At 44.7% G+C, this 22012-nt stretch overlaps 1 protein-coding gene across 1 annotated transcript in view; it reads left to right on the plus strand.

Annotated features, from left to right (window-relative positions):
* Positions 1 to 3586: 3586 nt before the first annotated feature.
* The window catches only part of NEGR1 (neuronal growth regulator 1), a 308360-nt gene continuing 289934 nt past the window's right edge, over positions 3587 to 22012 (plus strand). The window contains exon 1 of the mRNA XM_075097284.1: positions 3587 to 3958. Within this exon, the coding sequence (XP_074953385.1) occupies positions 3654 to 3958 (305 nt within the window). The 5' untranslated portion in view covers positions 3587 to 3653. The remainder of the gene's footprint in view (positions 3959 to 22012) is intronic.

Genomic DNA, 22012 nt, shown 5'->3' on the forward strand with positions numbered 1-22012 from the left:
TGTGTGAAGTTTTTCACATGTAAAAACAGATTCCCTTGTAGTTATGTATCTTCCTCCTCGTGATGCCAACACAACATATTTGCAAAAGTTGCATCATGCCTTGGAAAGGTATCTCCCCCAAAGTCTAAGAAATAGCACTGAAGATCACAGACACATTAATAAATTTTCTGCCTCAAAAATTAATTGATTTAGCAAATGTTGTCTGACCAGCAGTGATAGAAATATTTTGCATGTCCGTTACAGTAGGAACCACATTTCACTCTGGACTGCAGGTCTGCAAGATGAGAGACTTATTTGATGGATCTGAACTCTCCTTTTTTTTTTTTTATTTTTTTGTTTTAAAAAGAATGGCATTATCTACTTTGAGTACATAGCATGGTTGAGGTAAAAGGAAGAGCAGAAAGCCTTGAGAAACAGCTGTGGTGTTTTTTGTTTGGTTGTGTTTTTTTTTTAAACTTTTCTTACCCAAAATGTTTAATGTGAAAAATAGTGAAGTGTGGACTGATTAGGGAAATAGTGGAAGGGTCTATTTTTGCAGCAGAGAGGAAGGATTACAGTGCTTTTTAGTTTGGCTAAGCCAGTCTGCGCCTATCAGAAAGAAGGTAAGGCAGTTGTCTGCTGTTTCGGCAAATGAAAAAACATCCTGGAGAACAAGAAGGAAGATGAAGCCTTTGAGATGCTCTTCTCAGAGCAATGGAATGGAAGCCATGCTAAGGAGATGGCTATTCAATTGAATGCAAACTTGGAAGGAAGAAGCGTGGGTAAAAGTGAAGGAGAGGTCTTCAGGACCCGTTGAAGTAGGACAGATGCTGGTGCGTTTGTCATCTGTGTCTTGTATACAAAACCTTCTGAATGAAAATTTCTCTGTACTTTACTCTTTTGTCTTGCTGCTGTTGTGACAAGGGTATGTTGATGCAGCTAGGTAAGCATTTGATGTCAGGTTGAGCTGGTCGGTTTTTCAGACCAAGCTTCCCTTACACACATGATTTGGGAGAGCATTCAGAGACCTAAATGCAGGATCTCAGCTTCGAAGGCCAAGGACTTGGAGAGGAGGAAAAGGTTTTGATGACAGTATCTGAGAAGTAGGGCATCCATTCCTGAATAACAATGATGATGGCAAATGGCTGGCTGGCCTGGAGTCCTGAGGCTGGGTGACAGGAGGCATTTTCTACTGGGCTGTGGTTAAAGGTTGACTTCAGTACTGCTCACTTCGTTTCCAGCTTTATAGACAGCATCAGTCTATACAGCAGCATACTACAACAGTAGGCAGAAGAGCAGCTTGATACATTAAGAGTGACAGAAGTCCAATATACCTGAGGGTACAAATGGGGAAGATACCATCCTAGGATCCAAAGCAGAGCCATGTTATATGTTTGGTTGTAAGATAAACCACCTACATTCCAGTAATCCAACTGGCAGGGAATGCATCAAAGAGGTTATGGAGTCTCCATCTCTGTATACATACAAAAGCTGACGAGACATGATCCTGGGCAACCAGCTCTAAGTGGCCCTGTTTGAGCAGGGAGTTTAGACAAGATGACCTCTGGAGGTCCCTGCCAGCCCCAACTGCACCGTGATTCTGGATAGTTATGCAGAAGACAGAAAATGACTCTTGTATTGCCACAGGTGAAATACTGGAGAAGAAATTAAGACGAAAACCACTGGGTTACTGAGGTTCCTCTGGAAACAAACATTCTGAACATGCAGTGTTTGGAGAACCACTTTGACACTGCTGACAGCACAACTTGATGCGTGATGGTAAAAATGGTATCCGAGAGCTACACAGAAAGGATATTTACAACTGTTGGGCATGTGATGTTTTGTGGCTGCTAACTGCAAGAAGCATACATGTCTGGAAAGGTCCTACAGGAGATATTATTTAATATCTTCGAATGTGGGATGGTAACGGTGTGAGATGTGGGACGACTCCACCTGTTATTAATAACTCCCTGCTAGTGAAAGCAACTGAGGCTTTCAGTTGGAGTCTGTCCTCTTGGCAAGCCCATTTCAAAATGCATGGTGTTGCATTGGAAATCATAATGCTATTTTCAATACTAGATAATTAATTTCTGCTTGCAGGAAGTTCCTACTGTCGTGGTCCCAATGGATGGGTATTGCATACTATGGTAGTTGCATATATGCTAGCAGAGAGAATTGTCTCACTGCAGAGTTGTATTTACCATTAAAAAGGCATTACTGTATTTTAGCAATAATACTGAAGGCGAGTCTTCCACATCCAAGATCTGTGAGCCAATCTCTCTCTTCCCCACCCTCTTTCTTTATCAAGGAAACTCTGTAGTATCATGTGCCACAGGAGCAGAGGAAAAAGTCCCTTTTGTATACACTAGAATTTCTTTTGGCAGCTGGAAAGATCTAATGGAATGGGATGCAGTAAAGAAGGGTAAAGCTTACAGGAGAGTGAACATTGGAAGTACCATGATTATTAAAGACTTTTTCTTGGAATGTTCTACCCTAAAATCCTCTGATGCAAATTGCGAATAAGAAGAAATGGTGCACCAGAAAAATACGTACTCTGTGGCAGCTCATGAAAGGGAAAGTACCGCAGGAAAATTAGTGCATGTTGTACCATGGGCTGGCAGCGTGGGGTGGCAGAGCTGCTGTGAAGGAACAATTATGACATTGTATTGGCCAGATGTGCGTGAATTAGTGTGAGAACATTTCAAAACTGTCCTTAATGTCATAGCAGTCATGCAATTCCTGTTACATAACAGTGTCTTGCTTATGCAACTTCTCCCGAACTGAACTGACAGGAGGAGAGTAATTCCTGCAGGAGATTCAGCCTGCTCCTGGAGAGGTGCAACCTCATGTCCTGTGATCAACGGTTAGACTGGAAAGTGGGTGATTGGGAAAACAAACCAAGAAAACAGAATTCCTCACTTATTGGTGTTTGTCAGAGGCTGACAATGTTGTGAGTGTGCATTTCATACACTGCAGAAGGCCACAGGGGGAAAAAGGGCTGCTCATTTTTGTGTGTCTATAGGGAAATAATCTGTCAATGGTTTTTTGCTCCTTTTTTTCCTGCTACTGGTGAACATCTCTAGCTACCCTGGTAGAATTTTAGGGAACGGAACCCCTCAGATATCAGAGAGTCTGACCCTGTATTCCAGAAAGGATTGGAGTGTTTCTTTGAAAATTTTAGCATCTCCTGAGGGAGGAGGAAGAAGCCTCACCGTGGAGCTGTTGGTGTGATTTCCAGCACTACTGCCTTAAAGCAATGTTTGACTCGCTGGCTTTTGGCAAAGTGGTAAATTGTATTAAATCTTAAGGGGAGAGAGTGGTACCAAGGAGCAATTTCTGATGAGACGTGGCACACGAGTATGCTGCGAAAGCAGGCGACGCTGGGCCTGCACGGCCCGGGGCACGGCGGATGGCCCTGCGCATCCCGGGCGGGGGCGGGGGGGGGGTGGGATGTCTGCAAGCCGGGATGCCGAGGGGCGGGACGGCGGAGCGAAAAGCCTGCGAAGGGGGGGACCGGCCCCGCGGAGCGGCGGGGAGGGCGGCGCGCATCCCTCCGCCGCCGGGACGGTTGCCAGGGCGACGGCTGCGTGGCAACGGGCTGGCAGCGGGGGCCGCCCGCCGCCGCCGAGCCGCCGCCGCGGCGCGCAGAGCGGGCGCGCTGCCCTCCTCGCTAGATGCTGCGGCGGCCGCCCGGGAGCAGCCACGCTCCGTTTTCGGCCACCGACCGCGGGCACCAGGCAGGGGCCGCCGCTACCGGGGGCCGCGCTCGGCCGCCGCCGGGCCCAGGCGCAGCGCGGAGCGGCGCGGAGATGGTGCCGCTGGTGCGGAGCGCCGGGGGCTCCCACCAGTGGCCGGCGATCGTGTTCCTCGGCCTCTGCTGTCTCCTGCCCCCCGGGCGACTCGCCGCTCCGGGTGGAGACTTCCCCGGGGCGGCCGTGGACAACCTGGTGGTCAGGAAGGGGGACACGGCGGTGCTTAGGTAGGAGGCGATCGCGGCCGCGATGGGGCGGCGGGTGAGGGGGGGCTTAGGGGCGCACGGAGCGGAGCCGCCCGACCGGCCCCGCCGCCGCAGCGTCCCGGAGAGCGGTCGGGGCTCCGACCGCCCCGACCCTTCACCGGGACGCTGCGGCGGCGCGGCTCCCCCCGGGGAGGGTCGGCGAAGTTGTCACCGGCGGCGCCCGGTGCCCGCATCCTCGGAGCTGGGGCGGCCGCCGGGCCGCTCGGCCGGTCCCCGGGGCAGCGGTGCGCGGGTCCCGCGGCGTGCTGGAAGTCCTTTCCCGGTTTTAACTCGATGTGTTTAGTAAAGCGCGGTCCGTTGGTAGAAGTTTGGAAATCGGCTGCTGGGTGAAATGATGCAGTTTTGGCTTCTGGCATCAGTTTCGGGCTCTGCGGTCCGAGCATCGCTGGCAGGGTTTCGCTGGGCTGTAAGACGGTGCGGAGGATTACGCCCTGTCAGAAGTATTTGCGTTGTTGTTTTGTTTTTACGATTTCGTTATTTCTCAACAGTTAACGCGGAAGGCTAGCTTTACGCCATTAGGAGATTACATGCTTACCGTAGCTCTGTTACCGCTTCTCCTAATGAACCTTGCCCTCCCTGTGCTTACCGTATCCTCTCTTCAGTCCAGTTGACTGAAGCAAAATTTGTTTACCAGTAGTCTACACCATACTTAATCTATTTGAATCCTTTCTGATCTGAGTTCATTAATCCTCTGGCTTGATTTGGTTTTTTTTTTCCCCCCCGATTCTAACTTTTTATTCGTGCATCGCACTTTTGTCGTGCTATTGCTCTAGTTTAAGAAAAATACGTTTTCTTGTTGTCTGGAATATGATTGCAGTGGGTTGAACCTCCTTGCTTGTGATGAATCTCTGATTTAATTGGCAGTAGTTTTAAGCTATGAAGTATCTGGCTGTATTATTTTTTTGCCGGGGTATCACTCACTTAGGTCTCCAGATTACAAAGTATTTTAGCCATATGCATTTTTAATGATCCTATAATCTGCTGTAAAATACTGCATGAGGTATTTTCAGTAGGAATTTGGAATCATTTTATGGCAAGTCAGCCTGCTTCTGGTGTAGTAGCTACTGAAAATACAGTAGATGTCTATGTAGGGCAGCTGACAAGTATTTTTTATGTATACCTCAATTATACTCTGTATTTTGAGATGTCCTAAAGTCCTTATGCTTTCTGTCTGCAGAATTGGAGAATCAAAGTAAACTAGAAAAAGTCTATTTTATTTGTAATGTTTCAGATTTAAAGGTTGCAGGGAAGGTAACTTGGTGAGTTGGTGGCAGTTGAGACAGATACTCAGCCAGTACTAAATGTTATTAGGATATAAACAAATATATATTTAGAACTACCTTAATAAATAATTGTGGAATTACTCTGAAGGTTACCTCCTGGTGGGTTTCAGCTGGAATACGTTCAGTTTTCTAGGCCTAAGATTGTGTTTGAAACTCAGTGTCTGTGCAGCTGGATAGGTTACATAAATGAAATAGGAGCTTTAAGGGAAAAACATTACTTTTGTCTCACAAGGGAGGGAGGGTATCTGTTTTGTAAAGAGACGTTACTAGAGGAAACAAACATCACTACTGAACTCTAGAACAAAGCAATCAGATGGTGAAATACTGTGCGTTACATCTGTGTTTTCATTCTTCTGATTAACTTTCATTTTATACGTCTTTTGTAGGCTTTCTTTCAAAAGTTTTTTTTTTGTTTTCAGTTGGTATTGCAACTCAGAAGGCAAAAAGTAGGATCACTGTAAGAGAAAACACTTTCAAGAGTATGCAGAAGGCAGGTAGAGCTGTTTATCTTGAGTCTCTTACTGCATAGTGTCACTGCTCCTCCTGAATTTTTCCTCACTGGATATTTGTAACATAAATGTATTTCAGTATACATTAAACCAATTGCTATTAGTATCCTAAGTATTGGAAGCTGGTTATTTATTTAAATACAAATTCCAGTAAGCTGGATAAAGCAATTTGGGCATTAGAAGAAAGAGTTTTTCCTGCCGTCTCCATAGCTGTTTGAATTTAGCTGTTCTCAGTTACTGTACATTGCAGCATCCAAAGTTGGCTGTGTGCTGTAGCTCCCAGCCTCTTATGGCAAGATGGCCATCAGTTCCCTTCTGCTGGCACGTGTTGATTCACCTCTCATCACCAGGCTTCTCCAGTTTTATCTTGAGGGCTTCAAAAGTTACCTCCGTACTTTTTTACAGAGATAGCACCGTGCCTAAAGCATCTAGCATTCCTTTTTTTAAAATAATTAATGCTAGAATATGGGAGTAATTCCCATGGCTTTGAGACAGCATTTTCTTGGCTGCAAGAAGATTAGGGTGATTTATGTGATGCGTGTTTAGGTGGAGGCATCCCCTAATGAGAGGGCGTTACGGGCGCGGCAGGTGCACTCACTCGGTACACACCCGGCTCTGGGTCCCAGGGCTGTGGTGCTGTCCTCAGGGCTTTTACTCAGCTGTGCAGCTTAATTATGCATCGACCCATGTTTTGAGGTCTGCAAGGAGTGTGAATAAAAAGGGTACCTGTGTTGAACTGAGGATAAACTTTTACTTGCCAGTCTCGTTTTGAGCTAAAATACTAGGGAAGAAAGCGTGTAGCCTACTTCAATGAATAAGGTGGCAGACTAAGCCAAGTTCCAGTTTTCATTGTCTTTACTAAAGATGAGGAATAAAGCCTCCTTTAACTGCTGAGGTTTTCCAGTAAAAGCCTCTAAGTGTTAACACAAAGTAAAATAAGTAGTACAGCTCCGTCATTTTAGAATAATTAATTCATATGAAAGTGTAATTAATCAATTTAGCATCAAATGCATGCAACGTTTTTCCAGTACTGTAGAAGCAAAGCTGTGAGTATGAGTCCCTGCCTGGTGCTCTTGCTCGGCCAGGCCCCCCTGTCACCCCTCGCCCTCACTGCACACCGTGAGGCGGTTGCACTCCCTGTCCTCACCGCTCAGACCACCGCGGGACTGGGCCATGCTTCACCAGTTCCCTGGGCAGCGCTGGGATGCTTGTGGTTCTCCCACGGCCTCGCTGGCCAGCGCTCCCCAACGCTGGCAAAAGGCATGGCACCCTGTGCTTTTCCCCTCCAGATGGACTGGCCAAATAGACAGTTTGCCAAGAATGTCACTTAGCACCTGTTTTGGTACAGAAAACATCTTAGCAATTATTTTTTAAAGAAAATCTCTCATTAGCCAAGGTGTTCTTCCTAATGATGAGTTATTTCTGTAGACTCAAAAATTAAAACCTGGTACCTTTTATTTGTTTTCAATCAGTGATTGTTCCATGCAGTTCTGACAATATTTGTGTCACCGTTTATTGAAGTTATAAGAAATTATATCAGTAATGGTGTTGCTTTGTATGGCAAAATAATTTTGTGAAGCCACTTATTTTCAGAAGTCTAATTCTGTTCCACATCTTTTCTATATTCTTCCCAGGCAGCAAATTAAGATTTGACGAGAACACATGAGGAAGGAGAGAGCAAGTTATAAAAACATTGTTTTATTAAAAGAATAAATTGCTACATTGTAAGCTGCTAGAAATACTAGAGTCTGTATTTTCAGAACTGGATTTCTCTAGTGACCCTTTTCAAGACCTCCTATAAGGAGAGGGATCACCATATGTTTGCAGCATATCTGTTATACTGACAGCAGAAGTGGCAATTTTGGAACAGGAGCGTTTAAGAGACAAATGCAGGGCAATTTGCTTGGAGCAGGCATAGGTAATCTGTTTCTTCTCCCTCACTGCCCATGAGCAGTGCTTGTGCTCGAGGGGTGGATGCTCAGGGAGTACGAAGGCCACCTTCACGTGGGTGGGGGCTGCTCCATCCCCTTCCCGCTGTCCGCGTGCGGGGTGATGCAAGGAGGGCAGCTGGAGAGCTTGCTGCCGGGATTGCAGCAAGGGGCGTTACTGCTTCCGGGAGAAATACAGAGAATTTCTCTCTGACTTTCTGTGCCGATGCTTATCTAGGTTACAGCAGATTTGTGTGCGTGGCCCTCTTGGCTTTATATATTGAAGAAAACTGGTATATGTTTCTTAACAGTTACTACATACCTCATCTGTAATTTGTAAACAAAATCCCTTTAGATATCTAAATGTACAAATCTGAAGGTGATAGAAATAGCTTTTTCTAGCAAGCAAAGTTTTTATCCTGTATTTTATTTTTCTTAAAGCTTATGGACAATAAAGGCTAGTTTACCTGATAATACATTGTGCTAATCACAGTAAATTAAGTTTTAGAAGTTGAAACTTAAAAAAAAAAACAAACAGCAAAATACTTTTTGCCACTATGTGATTTTAGAGTAATTTATTAAATATGTGCTCTGCAATATATAAATAATGTGAATTCTTCACTACAAAGAGTTAATCCTCAAGCTGGGATCCATTGGATCAAGGTTCCCAAAGGCTGCCAGTGAAGAGTAGGAGCGGTGGAAGCTGTAAAGCAGATAACTGGGTCAGGTTGTCATTACGGAGCAGATATTGGTTCTTGTCAAACCTGGCTGGGAAAACCATGGATCAGTTCTAGGCCAGCTTTGTTAACAAGTAGAGTGAACTTAATCCCCATGTTTTTGACCACAGCAGTCTCTTTTGGCTGTCCTGTGTCAATTTTATCTGAGATTCAGGGCATCCAACAGTTATCTGAGAAGGGTGATTATAGGAGAAGGTATCTTTTTTTCATCATGGGTCAGGAGGTTTGGGTTTTTCTGGTTTGCTTTCTAAATTTGGGATTCTTAGCATGTAGCCTGACCGCTTCTCTTTCCACTTTGGAGAGTTTCAGGTCTATGTTGTGTGCAGTCACACTCTCCCCTGCCTCAGAGACTTGAAGTAGTCATCAAATGCTTTGTATGAACGAACAGGTAACACAGGACGGGATGTGCTAAGCAGCTGCAGATGAACACTGTGTAGGAGTATGTTTTACTGTTATGTTTTTACTGGTATTAAAAGGTTTGGGCACATGGTAGACAGCTAATCTGAAACTATCCATCTCTTTTGGTGGCTGCTTTTAGAATTACTCAATTTTGTCTTTTCCATAAGTTTTTCCACTGTTGGAAAAAGTTGCCATTGGGGGAATGGGAAGAGCAGCTCCTGGCATCCTCTGTGTCTCTCGGTGTCTTTGCCTGGGAGAGCTGCTGCCCCAAACACAGCAAGCATGACTTCTGCCTCCCCTGACCAGTACCAAGCTTTTTGACCATGACGCCCCTGGGGTGGCACAGGAGGCACTCAAGGCAGTGTGTCAGAGAAATGTGGTTCCTTGTGCAGCACTGATGTCTCAGTGCTTCACTGTGGCTCCCCTGAGCTTTGCAGAGAGTTCTCACCATCTATTGAAAATTACTTTCCTAGCTGTATGTCGTCGTCTTCGCTCATATTGGAAAATGGGATATTCCTTGTTCTCCACCACAGCACTCCTCTGATGAACATTGATGTTTCAGGTGAGAAATGTCCATCTAACATTATTTTTCTAAACTAGGTCCCTTTAGGGGTACCAAATGCAGAGTCTCTGAAATCAGAGTCTGGTATGGAGATGAACTCTGTTTTGGCAGGAAAAGTTTGGCAGCAGCAGCCAACCCCATGTCTCCTGCTCCTGCTGATTTCAGAACCTTCTAATTTTCAGATCGGACTGCCGCTTTCCCATTAAAGCATGTGAGTGCCTTACCATGGGCCTGGCCAAATGAAACGCCAATGTGATGCCCATCTACAAGAAGGGCTGAAACAAGGATCCAGGGAACTACAGGCCTGTCAGCCTGACCTCGGTACTGGGGAAGATTATGGAGCGGTTCAATTTGAGCAAGCTCACAAGGCAAGTGCAGGACAACCAGGGGATCAGGCCCAGCCAGCATGGCTTCATGAAAAACAGGTCCTGCCTGACCACCCTGATCTCCTTCTACGACTGTGTGACCTGCCTAGTGGATGAGGGAAAGGCTGTGGATGTTATCAACCTGGACTTTAGTAAACGCTTTGGCACTGTCTCCCACAGCATTCTCCTAGAGGAGCTGGTGTCTCATGGCTTAGACAGGTGTACACTTCGATGGGTAAAAACCTGGCTGGATGGACGAGCCCAGAGAGCAGTGAACCGTTACATCCAGCTGGTCACAAGCATTGTGTTCCCCAGGGCTCAGTATTAAGGCCAGTCTTGTTTAACAACTTTATCAGTGATCTGGATGAGAGGTTCCAGTGCACCCTCAGTAAGTTTGCAGATGACACCAAATTGGGTGGAAGTGTTCATCTCCTCGAGGATAGGAAGGCTCTGCAGAGGGACCTGGACAGGCTGGATCAATAGGCTGAGGCCAGCTGTATGTGGTTCAAGAATTCTCAGTGCCGGGTCCTGCACTTGGATCACAACAACCCCGTGCAATGCTACAGACTTAGGGAGGAGTGGCTGGAAAGGTGCCCAGCTGAAAAGGACCTGGTGGTGTTGGCTGACAGCTGGCTGAACATGAGCCAGCAGTGTGCCCAGGTGGCCAAGAAGGCCAACAGCATCCTGGTTTGTATCAGGAATAGTGTGGCCAGCAGGTGTGGGGAAGTGATTGTCCCTGGCACTTGTGAGGCCACACCTTGAATACTGTATTAAGTTTTGGGCCCCTTAGTACAAGAGGGGCATCGAGTTGCTGGAGCCTGTCCAGAGAAGGGCAACGAAGCTGGTGAAGTGTATGGAAAACAAGCCTTATGAGGTGAGACTGAGGGAACTGGGGTTGTTTATTCTGGAGAAGTCTGAGGGGAGACGTTATCACTCTCTACAACTACCTGAAAGGAGGTTGTTGTGAGGTGGGTGTTGGTCTCTTCTCCCAAGTTACTAGCGATAGAATGAGAGGAAATGGCCTCCAGTTCCTTCAGGGGAGGGTTAGTTTGGATATTAGAAAAAGTTTCTTCATTGGAAGAGTGGTCAGGCATTGGCACAGGCTGCCCAGAGAGGTGGTGGAGTCACCATCCCTGGAGGTGTTCAAAAAATATGTAGACGTGGCACTTCAGGGCATGGTTTAGGAGACATTGTGGTGTTGGGTTGATGACTGGATTTGATGATGTTAGAGATCTTTTCCAACCTTAATGATTCTGTGATTCTGTACACCTTGGTGGGACTGTTTCCAGGTCCTGCATCTGCTTCCCCTGACTCTAGGCGCTCAAAAATGAATCTACAGCGTTATGGTCATCGTGATGGAATTTATTTGGGGTGGGGGGTCCTTGCCAACACTTCTCATGCCATGAAATCATATGGATTCTTAGATCAGCAGTCCTGAGGCACATCCAGATGCTCTGGTCGAAATCACTGAAGGTGCCTGTGTGGCTTGAGCACCTGTGTCAACCAGGTCAAGCAGTCTTCAGCTTTGAAGCTGTTCAGGTCCACAGGGACATCTAGATGCCTAATTCATATTTACATTGCTGAGGGGAGCTAGTGACTTTTGGGGTTTCAACTTACGAGCCAGTTTTGCCTTCTTTTCCAAGAAGAGCTGCACTTTATAGGCAACAGTCTTCATCAAAGGAGCAACAGTAGTCATGGAAAGCTGGTGACACATCTGCCTAATGTTCTCCATCTGTTGTCATTCATATTACTGAGTTTGGGCATTTGGAACAAAAGTTTTACATTATGAGTAGCAGGTGCATAGCAAGTGTATAGAGCATATTTAAATTTTAAGATATTATATATATTCTAGCATTGCAGTCCCTCTGATGCATGTCCACATGCCAGTGTTGGATAGAGTTGTGTGCACCCATGTATAAAAGCAGATATGTCTATGGAGGGTTGGGTGTTGTAATAACTATAAAATTTTTCTTCTTTATGATTTTAAAAGGTATGTTTCTTGACTTCCATACTCTTTTGGTATTCTTGTGTAGTTCAGGATCATAAATTATTTGGCTATGTGAAGCTTTGTTCCTATCTTTCTGAAATGTGACTGTGGTATGTGTAGACACACGTGCATACCTCTCCATAAAATTAAGTTGTTGTTTGGGTAAGACTTTCACGTTCCAAATCCCTGCCAATTATTAAACAAGCACATTATGGTGCCTGCCTCTTGTCTGTGCAATAATAATAAATAAATTCAGAGTAAATTAAAATAATTCATCATTTTAAACGAGCGTGAATGTTTCAGATGTTATGCAGAGGAACTAACAAAACAAGGAATCAGTAAGGAATGAAAAAATAATTTATTCCAAAGGGCTGTTCTGTTGAGGAAAAAACAGAGACTTAAATTACTTTCTTCTTGTCATCTTGCATAAGAGTTGACTGTAGCCGGGACCCCAGGGAAACAAGTCTCAGGGGTTCAGGCCGACTCGTTTCACAGACCGATCAGTGACATGCAGTACTGGCTTACCACTGTCTCTCCTGGCAGAAATTTGACCCAACACTGTGCTTGGAAATGAAAATCTGTGCTGCAGCAGGCTCAAGGAATCAATCTGGAAACATTTCAGCTCTTTTTGAGACTTGTGGAGATGGATGGGTCCAGTGAGGCTTACACTCCTCTGATGAAGGCAGGCAGGTCCCTGGCATAGACTGGCATGTCCTGGCTTGGCCAGGCAGCATTGGGGAGCACTCATGCACTAGCCGGCTATTGCCTGTGTCGTTCCTCCTCCCTGGCATGGCTTTGGCCCATGCCTACTGCCAGTCCTGCACACGTACTATAGCATTTTAATATCACGGGCCTTCCTTTTAAATAATACTCTCTCACACCCCTCCATAATGGGGCTGTCACTCTTTGTGGCAAGGGAATGAGAAGGAATAGATGTTGCACGACATCCTGCCTGCTGCTCTAGCCACTTGAGCAAGACACACCCCGCTGCTGGCAGCCGCTGCCTTCAGATATCCCCAGTGCAGGGCAAGGAGCAGCATGGTCTGAGAATAAACAACATTCCTTTCAGAACAAGAGGGGTTCAAGCCAGCAGCTGAGTGAAGGCAAGGGCACGTTAATCTGGCTGGCCACAGCTCTAGATAAATTCAGTGAGGTTTTGCAGGTGACAGTCGTGGCAGTGGGCACACCTGCAATGAGATAACACTGCACTAATCAATCAGGTTAATTAATTGCATCCATCCACAGACCTCTGGTACCAGAGCTGCAGGCTCCTTTACCTTGCCCCATCTTGCAAGTCAAAATGCTCCACAAAGATAGAGTTGAAAGACAAACCTTTGTCTCCCTATGAGAATGCTGCTCCTCACAAGAAATAATGGCAGAAATGTTTGTTAAATATCCATCTGTTAAGGCACTGCCTGTTGGCAGAGGTAGGGGGTTCAGAGCCCTCTTCAGCTCTGTCTCTCTTTCAGCCTTTAAACAGAGACAATGAGTACAAAATGCATGTACCTGCCAGAAGAGAAGTGTCCCGCTTGGAAGCAGAGGAAGGGACTCCTCAAATTTGCAAGATTTCTGTTTCCCCCAACTCAACCCAGACACCAGTTTAGGGTTGATGCTAACTCGGTGGCGTGCTTACTGAATTTTGTAATCACTGGGGCAGTGCCTCCTCTGCGTCTTGTCAGTAGTTGTGCCTCCACTATGCTGTTAGCGTGCAGCAGCTGTCCCAAGCCCTCAGCGCTGAGCCAGCTTTGGAGCAGAGATGTGTAGTGGGGCCAGGGTGACCCTTCTCTGGGGCTGGGCTGATCGGTACAGGCGTGCCATCGCATAGAGTGCATTGCTGGGTGACTAGGCATTCACCCCTGTATGCAGCATGGCTCTTGACTGCTTGACTAAGGCTCAAGACCCTTGCTCTTGGAGCCATCTGAGGTTGCAGTGCCCTGGTGTTCTGCACAGGCATATCAAATCCCACTCATCTTTATTCTACTGTACCAGAAATCATCAGGCTATGTTATTTTCACTTTTTTCAAATATTTTTTAAACTCAGCAGAAAAAAAATTTCTTCCTCTGACTGGATGCAGGGTTTTTTTTCCCAGCATTAAAGCTGTTGGAGACCCCGGAGCAGGCTGGATTCATTAGTGCACCTGCATTTGCGTGTAGGTGGATATGTAAAATGGGCCCAGTAAAATGTCCGGCCATTGCAGTAGTGTTTCTTGGAACTTTCTGTATACTTAACAACACATAGAGCCAGTACATGTCTGCAGTAGCTCTAGCTATAACTCTGGTTTTGTATTGTATCACTTATAACGCCAGCAGAGTTTTGGTGGTGTCTTACACACAAGAATGGCCCATCAGTGAGTTCAGCTGAAGTTTTGATTTTTATACCTGCAAAACTGTTAAAAAATATAAGATGAAGTGGACCATGCTCTGGCTTTTAACAGAAAAACAGTCAATCTATTTTAAAAGATTTTCCCTTGGCAACGGCAGACAATCTGGTGGTCAGACAGCCAAACAGCTATCATTAGTCATGCATAATTAAAACAAAGAGAGACTCCAACTGTTAGCAGTAACAGTTTTGTCTTGGAAAAAATCTCATTAGCATACAATAATTCTTGCAAAAATCTCCAGTAATTTTTCTCATGCAAATGTCAATGTAGATAAAGGAAATTCTATATATTTATGTACATATGCTGTATTTTTACTATACTTATGTAAATATATTGGAATATGATAAGTGTCCAGTGTAGTATAGTGTCTGTGATACGCCTGCTAATGCAATTCTGTCATAAGCAGGCAGGAACCTTATTCCCTCTACAAAACAAAGGCATACATAATTTACTGTACAGTTGTATGCTTTTGATATTTCACTGGATTAATGTTAAAAACGTTTAAAACTGGATATAATTCACTATCATAGAACAGCACTTGAGACTGAAGTCCTCCCTTTCTGACCACCTGATTTTCACTTGATGCGAATGCTCCTGTTAAATTTATTCCAGGTATGAAGAAGATGATGCAGACCTTTGCCCTTTTTTTCCTTGGAAAGGACTGACTGACAGGTTTGTTGTGTTGCACTGCACAACTGTTCAGGCTTGATTTAGGTGCTGTTAGGTAAGGAGGAGATACGTTTCTTTAGAGCACGGTCCCGGTAAAAAGCTCCAGAGCTACCGATGTCGGTGGCATGATGCTGCTGTCAGCAGAGAGCTGAGAGGTGCTGGCATGCTTGCAGGCAGGTTAGCAATAGGAACCAGTGGGAAGCAGGACCAGGTAAGAGTTATAAATAACCAGTTAAAGAAGAAAACAAGGCTTTGCAACCACACTCTTATTTCTTACTCTTCGGAGAATCTGTAAACCACAGGTCTGGAGGCGCACTATAGCTTTATTACTGGCTACAGCTTTAGTGTACTTAATTAAGCAAGAGTGACACAGAGGACAGTTCTCTCCAAGGAAACATGATTGAAGAAGGGAAAGGGAAGTTTCGAATGAAGTTCTGGCTGATTTAGTGTGGTTAAGGTGTATGTGATTATGCAAAATTACATAGCAGTTACATCCCACCTAGCCCCAGAGACAAACAGCTCCCAGCATCTCTGGGAGGCTGGACTGGGTGCCTGCAGAAGGACCTGCCCTAACCCGCTGTGCAGACAGGCCCTTGCTGTGTGTCCAGGAGCATGCACAGGGCAGTAGGAAGCTGGTGATTCAGTGTATCTATTTTATTACATTTCTGACATGTGGTGAAAAAGGGTACTCCACCCATCCACCCACCCCCCCACCCACCCATCCATCCATCCATCCATCCATCCATCCATCCATCCATCCATCCATCCATCAGCTATTGACTTACAGGAAAACCGTTACTTTTTCTTCAGCACAGTAGTTGAATTTCTGACTAAAAATATATATAGGCACACATATGTATTTTTTTATAGACTTACTGCTGGAGGTTTTTTTTTTTATATTAAAGCTGTTCATTTTATGTAGGAGTTGTAGAATAGCATTTAAAATAGAGCAGACTCCTTACTCCAGTGCACTGGCATGCCTCCTCAGCAGTGTCTTTCGTGCCTGCCCTGGTAAGGTGCTTCCTTCATGTTTGGTTGTGGCTGCACACAGCATGTGGGAAAGTGATGCTCCTAGCAGCTATGAATAGCTCCAGCAGCCTCTGGGTTATGGTGAGGATAGATGCCATGTGAAAACAGGAAAGTGTTGCAGAAGAAATTGTTTTGTGCTTCTGTAGAACAAAAAATTTCCTGGAGTAAATGAAGCAGGATTTTTCAAAATTATTTTTTCACCCTCTCTTTCTGTTTGGCTATGCTTGTTGCCTAGAGCTTTCTATTCCACTTTTTTTTCTACCCTGTTGTAAAAAAACATGGTCCATGTGCCAGTAGACCGTGTATGTGGAAGAATAAACTTCATTGGGACTGCTAAGTGTTTAAAATCTGAGTAGGTAGTCCAGTACAACCCTTGTGTGAGAACTCCAGTAATTTTTTTATCACATTTTAATAAGCTACCAGCTTAAGTACTGAAATGTCTATGAAGAGATTTTGCTCCCATTTTACTAGCTCTGGGTTTTAATAACACCGGTGGAAGTTTGCAGAGACAACATGTTAGAGCACTTCAATAACTCAGGATCAGAAGCACAGGAGCAAGAAGCACATGCTTGTGCTCTGCAATTTTTGGTTTGCAGAAAAAATTCAGGGAAGTTTACTTTCTTCTTTCAGAGACCTGGTGGCAGCAGAAGCATTCTCAGAAAGAGTAAGCCAGCCCAAAGGGTAATTGCTCCAAAGCAGCCAGTGCCGCTGCTTCATCGTCCCCAGAACACGTGCTGGTCTGAACTCGGTGCAGATCCTTCACGGAGACAGAGGGAGAGCAACCACCTTCAAAAACAGTGCAGAGCTTTTTAACTCTCAGGCGGGCTCTGACCAGGGCAGGCCCGGTCACGTGGCAGGAGCATGGGTGGCTGGGCAGGCGCAGGGCGCAGCGCCCTGGGGGGCTGCCCAGTGCGGGTGTTTGCAGAGCAAAGGCTGGCATTGCCGTAGGGAGGTGCCTGGGCACCAAAATGCTACCCTAGGCACTTGCCTCCTCTGGTCAAGTGTGCCCAAAATTTTAGCCTGTACTTTAAATGTTCATCAGAGACGTAGTCACATTGCATGAAGTTGTGAAGGGGTCTGGTCTGGGGTGTTCAACTGAGTGGCTCTGGTCTCTGCATCTTCTGACATTTCTTTATGGTCCCTTGCCAGTCTGGAAAGCTCTTCATAGCTATGAATTATCAGCTTGTGGGCACTCCGTTGCTGGAAGGTGAAACCCTGCGTAAAATGTGTAGTGTGTGATAATGAGATGCGGCGGCAGGCAGCAGGCAGTGCTGCTGGGAGCAGGGTGTGAAGAGCTGGCTGGGACGCAGCCTTCAGGGGAAACAGCGCTTCCGTGGGCTGCCTTCCTGATACCAAGATACCAATTTACAAGTTTATAATTATCTGGAAGAAGCTTAATGGGGGAGGGTGTAACTGAACACATTATGTTTGCCCATTCTTTCTGATTGTGATGCTACCCACTAGAGATGTTCAGCTTGACACAGGAGCTCCAGACATAGCCTTGCATCCTCATTTCAGCTGAGATAATTTTCTTCCTAGTAACTGATATAGTGCTGTGTTTTAGATCTAGGATGAGAATAATGTTGATAACACACTGATGTTTTAGTTGTTGCTGAGCAGCGCTAACACTAAGTCAAGGACTTTTCAGCTTGTCATACTGCCCTGCCAACAAAGAGGCTGGGGGTGCACAAGAAGCTGGGAGGGGACACAGCTGGGACAGCTGGCCCAAACTGGCCAAAGGGATATTCCATACCATATGATGTCATGCTGAACAAAAAAACTGGGGAGGTTGGCTGGGGGGGTGGGGGCTGCTGCTCAGGAACTGGCTGGGCATTGGTCAGTGGGTGGTGAGCAATTAGATTGTGCATCACTTGTATAGTCTTTTATCATTATTATTATTTTCCCTTCCTTTTCTGTCTTACTAAATCATCTTTCTGTCAACCCACAAGATTTACCTTTTCTCCAATTCTGTCCCCCATCCCACTGCGGGGGAGCAAGCGAACAGCTGTGTGGTGTTTAGCTGCCTGCCAGGTTAAACTATGACACCTTAGCTTTCAGTAAATTGTGGTGTCACTTAATTTTAAAATAGAGCTCTAAATGCATGATGGAAAAATGAAAACGTTAAATATTGAAGCCAATACTTTTGATAAGTGGTACATTGCAGTCTTGGAATGAACACATTTGATGTTTGTGACACAGTTCAAAATAAAGTGTATATTATTACTGATGTAATTTAATATCAGATCCGATTCTCTGTATCATGTGTTATAGAACAGCATGATGGTCAGAAGCTCCCATGATCAGCAGTGGGTGTGCGAGCTGGGGAGGGTGCCTGTGCATGTGCAGAGACTGAGGTCTGTGCTAAGAACAGTACTGTGCTCGATAACAAATCAAAATTGTCATCACGGCTGTGTACTGCATTTTGGAACCATGGTATTTACCTCATCCCCTTCCCAGCAGAGGACAGGGACGGTTAATGCCTCTGCAGTTGCTGCTTCTGCTTTTCTAGCCCTGGACCTGCCAACACTGAGACTGGTCTGAGAGACCTTGTGTCCGTGATGCATCTCCTGGGTCCACAATGCATTGCCCAGCTGGTGTCCTGGCTCAGTGTCCTTTACATCAGGGGTACCTGGCTCATGAAGTGGGCTCACAGGTTCTCTGAGGACACTTCAGAAAGGTATAGGTGAATCAGACTGTGAAGTCCAAATTAATGGGCCGTACTACACGGAAGACTCAGCAAGATGTGGAACTGCTAATTTTCTTCAAATTGGCTGAATAAAGGTCAAGAACTTCTTTCTGTCAGCAGGGGAGAAGAGAATAACTCCCATACCATGACTGATGGGAGCATGAAGGGAAAGAGCAGAGGTTCAGGTGCCTTGGAGGAAGGGTGCAAGGATGGATAATTTTCTGTATAGCCTTTCTGCCAGTTCCAGGAAACCAGAACTGAAGTGAAGACAGCAGAAGTCAATGACTGCAACGAGCTGTTGGGCTATCCACCATGAGGGGACAGCAGCCTGCAGGGCTTTGATCAATTTGGACTACAGAGTACCCATGGAAGCATTGGCTTCTCGCAACGTCATGTTCACCCAACGACCACTGCAAGAGTTGGAGCAGCCTTTTGGTACCCCATGTTTGGTGGAGGGACAGGTGCTTTGATGCTGAGAGGAAAATATGGAGTTTAACTGAAGATAAACATTTAAGTAACTCAGCTTTGAAAGAGTTTGTTGGCTATTTTAATTCTAGAAGTTGTCTTGACTCATCTTTATGTCAATTCCTCAAATCATGTTTGTGTAAGCATTTCCTAATGTGTGGGTTTTTTTGTTTCTTACATATTAATGAAGGTAAACTTAAGGAGTAGAAGACTTGCTCTACCAGATTGATTGCTCTATTTAGATTGATAAGATGCTTTTAGCTTAGTTATAACAGAAATTGGGAAACAGTCTTAAAAGAGGTTGAACAGTGTCACACACTTTGAAGTAAATTACAGGTGACGTTATACTAGTCTTTGAACGCTTAAAGTCTTTAGGAGTTTGGATGCAAGTCTCAGTGAAATTCCAGAATAATTTGATATCCTGAGCTGAGGCAATAATAAGTTTCTGAAAGTGGTGAGAAGAATGGATGTCTTGGCAAAAATAAACAGATAAATAAAAATGTCTTCTACATTTGTCTACTGTGTCACAAAATCTGAAAGGCTGAGGTCTTTTCTGCAAGATAAATGAACCCAGCTTTATTGAAACCATGATTTCAAGTAGGTAACTCTATCAGGTCTAAAAGCAATTATTTCAGTTATTCCATTCCTAACCATCATAATATAGCAGTTTTTTAATGAGGGATTTGATCAGATGAACTAAATTAGTTAAAAAATGAGCACATCTGTATATGTAGGTCTCAGAAAGGACTTACATTATTAAATTGTCTTATTTTAGGATCTGTGCTTATGAAGTATTGAGTTAGTTTAGTTATGTACTTTAACAGATGTGATGAAAGGTCTCATACTAGTGGGAGTTAAAAATGCGGTGGTTTTGCAGGTATTGTGTTGCATACAGAATGAAATAATACATAATAATGCAATAATTAAAACATTTCTTTGTGTAATAATCATGCTGATTATTTCTGTTTATAAATTTAATATGGTGGTATAATATAATATTTACAAATTTATAGGTTAATTCATTAAAAATATGTATACATTTATCTTGATGTGTTGTACCATAATTATCTTGAATTTGTCATAGGAATTAAATGAGTAAACTGGCAAAATCATGTACTTTTAAATGTGTTATAGAGAGAGAAGTGTTTCACTGTCTATCTACTACTCTAGGTTGTCTCAAGAAAAGTTAAATAGTATTGCAGCACTGAAGGCACACCTTTTATGATTGGGCTCACCAGGCCACTTCTAACTTCTAATCATACTCCCACTTCAGCGGTGTAATTCTCTTATAATTCTTCTTCAAGACAGTTATTAAGTAAATCTGAAATTAAATATTAAAAATGTCATTGAAATGCTAATGTAAACAGTGAAAATATAAGATTGATTAACCTAAAGTTTCCTTTCAGGTATTAAGGGTCTCTTGTATTGCAGTTCTTGTTTTACGATGTGTAAATAGATTTTTATGTGCTGCGGGCAGTGATTGTAGGAAGCCACTGTGACCTTCAAAATCTAAGTGTGCAATAACAATGTGTGAGAGCTAACTTGCATACCTCTGCTATAGAATTTATCATTATATTCCTCTCTACAAAAAATATCCCAACCTTTACCATTCAAGTTGCTTTAATTCTTCAGGATTTTTGAAAGGTATTTTTGGGTGTAAATTTACATAATGGCTTGAGAAACATAGTGTACGCTATCCAAACAATCCTGAAAAACTCTTCAGAGGATGTTAGTGTGCTGAATTACAGCATGCCCCATTAACTCTGGAAGTCCTTTAGGGCTCTTTCTGGAGAAAGAGGGGCCATGAAGTAAACAGTTGAGTTGACAATTCAACTAGAAATTGGAAGATTTGCATCCTGTCCCAACCTATATGAGACTATGACCCTCCAGGGTTTTAGAAACACATGCTGCCTATTAGAAAAGCTGAAAACTTACTAGTAGATAAGTTATTTACCTAGCACTCACCCAGCATTTTGTAGAGAGTGGCTGTTTGTTCTTTTTCATTCGTTAACCTCATGGTTAAGGGACTGCTGGGATGGGGACACGGAGTGAGGGGCTGGAGAGGCTCTGGGAGGGAGCCACCCGGCAGCACCAGGTCCAGCTGCCACAGGTGCCCGCTACCGGCTCCGCACCAGCAGCACTTCTTGTGGGCGGGCACGTGAGTTGGGGCCAGGCCAAACATTGTTGCTGTTTCTGGATAATTACTCAAACATATTCAATTAAATATTTCATCTCCTCTCTATAAAGCAATGTCTCCAATTCTTATAGAATCATAGAATGGTTTGGGTTGAAAGGGACCTTAAAATCATCTAGTTCCAACCCCCCTGCGATGGGCAGGGACATCTTCCATTACACCAGGTTGCTGAAATACCCATCCAACCTGGCCTTGAACGCTTCCAGGTGGGGGCCTCCACAGCTTCTCTGGGCAACCTGTTCCAGTGTCTCACCACTCTCACAGTAAAGAATATAGAATCATAGAAAGATCATCTGAAAGACTTTCTGTTATTGGAGAGCTCCGTTTACTTTCTGCAGTATTCATGTATGAGGCAATTCTGTGTATATATTTATCTTTTTTAGAAAGATACGGAATTTGTGTTACTTCAGGGAAGGGATCAAAACAACATCTGCCAACCTGCAGCAGTGGTCCACCTGCTCCTCTCCCCACAATCAAGATGGGATTGCAACTTCTGCTTTTGACAGAACTTAGATTCTCTGCCTGGCAGATAACAAGAAGGGCACGTATATTTATCAATAAATAATCAATACACTAGACATATCAAGTACTCTGGAAAGAGCAAGTCCCCAGTGCTATGGAAGATAACAGGTTTATGATGACTGAGTAACCCACACCTGCTGTGGCAGGGTGCTGGGTTAGTCCTTCCCTGCTCCGCTGCAGGTCCATCACCAAGGCTTGCACCACTCCAGCCCTGTGGTTCTGATGGAAGAGCAGGTCCCTGGGCTCCCCACCCAGGCCCAGGGCATGTCACCCAGGGGACACCAGCAAAGCCCCGTCAG

The sequence above is a fragment of the Phalacrocorax aristotelis genome, chromosome 6 (genome assembly GCF_949628215.1).
Source record: "Phalacrocorax aristotelis chromosome 6, bGulAri2.1, whole genome shotgun sequence".
Classification (NCBI taxonomy): Eukaryota; Metazoa; Chordata; class Aves; order Suliformes; family Phalacrocoracidae; genus Phalacrocorax; species Phalacrocorax aristotelis.